Source organism: Plasmodium vivax, genomic scaffold (assembly GCF_000002415.2).
Source record: "Plasmodium vivax scf_4728 genomic scaffold, whole genome shotgun sequence".
Lineage (NCBI taxonomy): Eukaryota > Apicomplexa > Aconoidasida > Haemosporida > Plasmodiidae > Plasmodium > Plasmodium vivax.
Window position 1 is genome coordinate 1 of NW_001851681.1, and position 897 is coordinate 897.

Below are 897 nucleotides of genomic sequence, written 5' to 3' on the forward strand. Positions count from 1 at the left end.
AAAGCATTTGTAAAATATATTTGGTTATCATATAGGGTTAATTATAAATGAAATGTTAATACTATTGTCACATATAGTTAGTATGTTAAAAAAAAACAAATGGAAAATTTAAATTTAAGATAATAGAAAAATAACTTTTCCATATTTTATATTATATTTCAATATAGCAATCAATAAATAATTAATTAATATTAAATTATGGATTAAGATCTTAACATTTAGTTGTTGGAATTATGATTGCTTATTTTTTTAAAGGCGAAATCTTTATTATTAATAATATATTAAAGTAGATAAAGAAACATTCATTAATAAATACATATCATCTTGATTGCATTTATTAATATTTAATTTATAGGGATAGGATATAAAATTTTTAAATGTAGTCATTACATATACTGAAATTAATAGATGTTATAGAATCATAATAATATGCTTAATTATGTGGTTAGAGAAAATTTATTACTATTAAATCTAATTTATATTTTCTAAATTATTTCTTTGTTCTTGTGTATTTAAGTTTATAAAATATTTATTTTATTACTTAAAAAATCTTAACATCTAAAGTCATCACTATGATTACCTAATATTGTTGATGCTAATTCTAATAATGATATATATATCTAAAGGATTATTTCATTCATAACCTGTGATAGGATATATTCATTCTTCTATCCCCAGGAACCATTCCATCACTGTATGGGTTGAATCCATCTATATCTTCTATAGGATTATACATATTTTTATTCCTTCCTAGAAAATTTCTGATAAATCCTCCAAGTGGTGTAACCTAATGAATAATGGATATATGTAAAAGGTATGTAAAATATGTCCTTTTTAACGTTTATAACATCGTAAAGAATGAAACTACATGTAAAATATAATACTGTGAATCTAAAT

The 897-nt window shown here is 20.7% G+C and overlaps 1 protein-coding gene across 1 annotated transcript; it reads right to left on the reverse strand.

Moving 5' to 3' along the window:
- Positions 1 to 637: 637 nt before the first annotated feature.
- PVX_039690 (variable surface protein Vir27, truncated, putative) lies at positions 638 to 891 on the reverse strand (the record flags this gene model as incomplete). Its single annotated transcript, XM_001612289.1, has 2 exons — positions 638 to 787; positions 840 to 891. Coding segments are annotated over 2 exons (201 nt in total), but the record flags the coding sequence as incomplete, so codon positions are not given.
- Between the last annotated feature and the right edge of the window lie 6 nt (positions 892 to 897).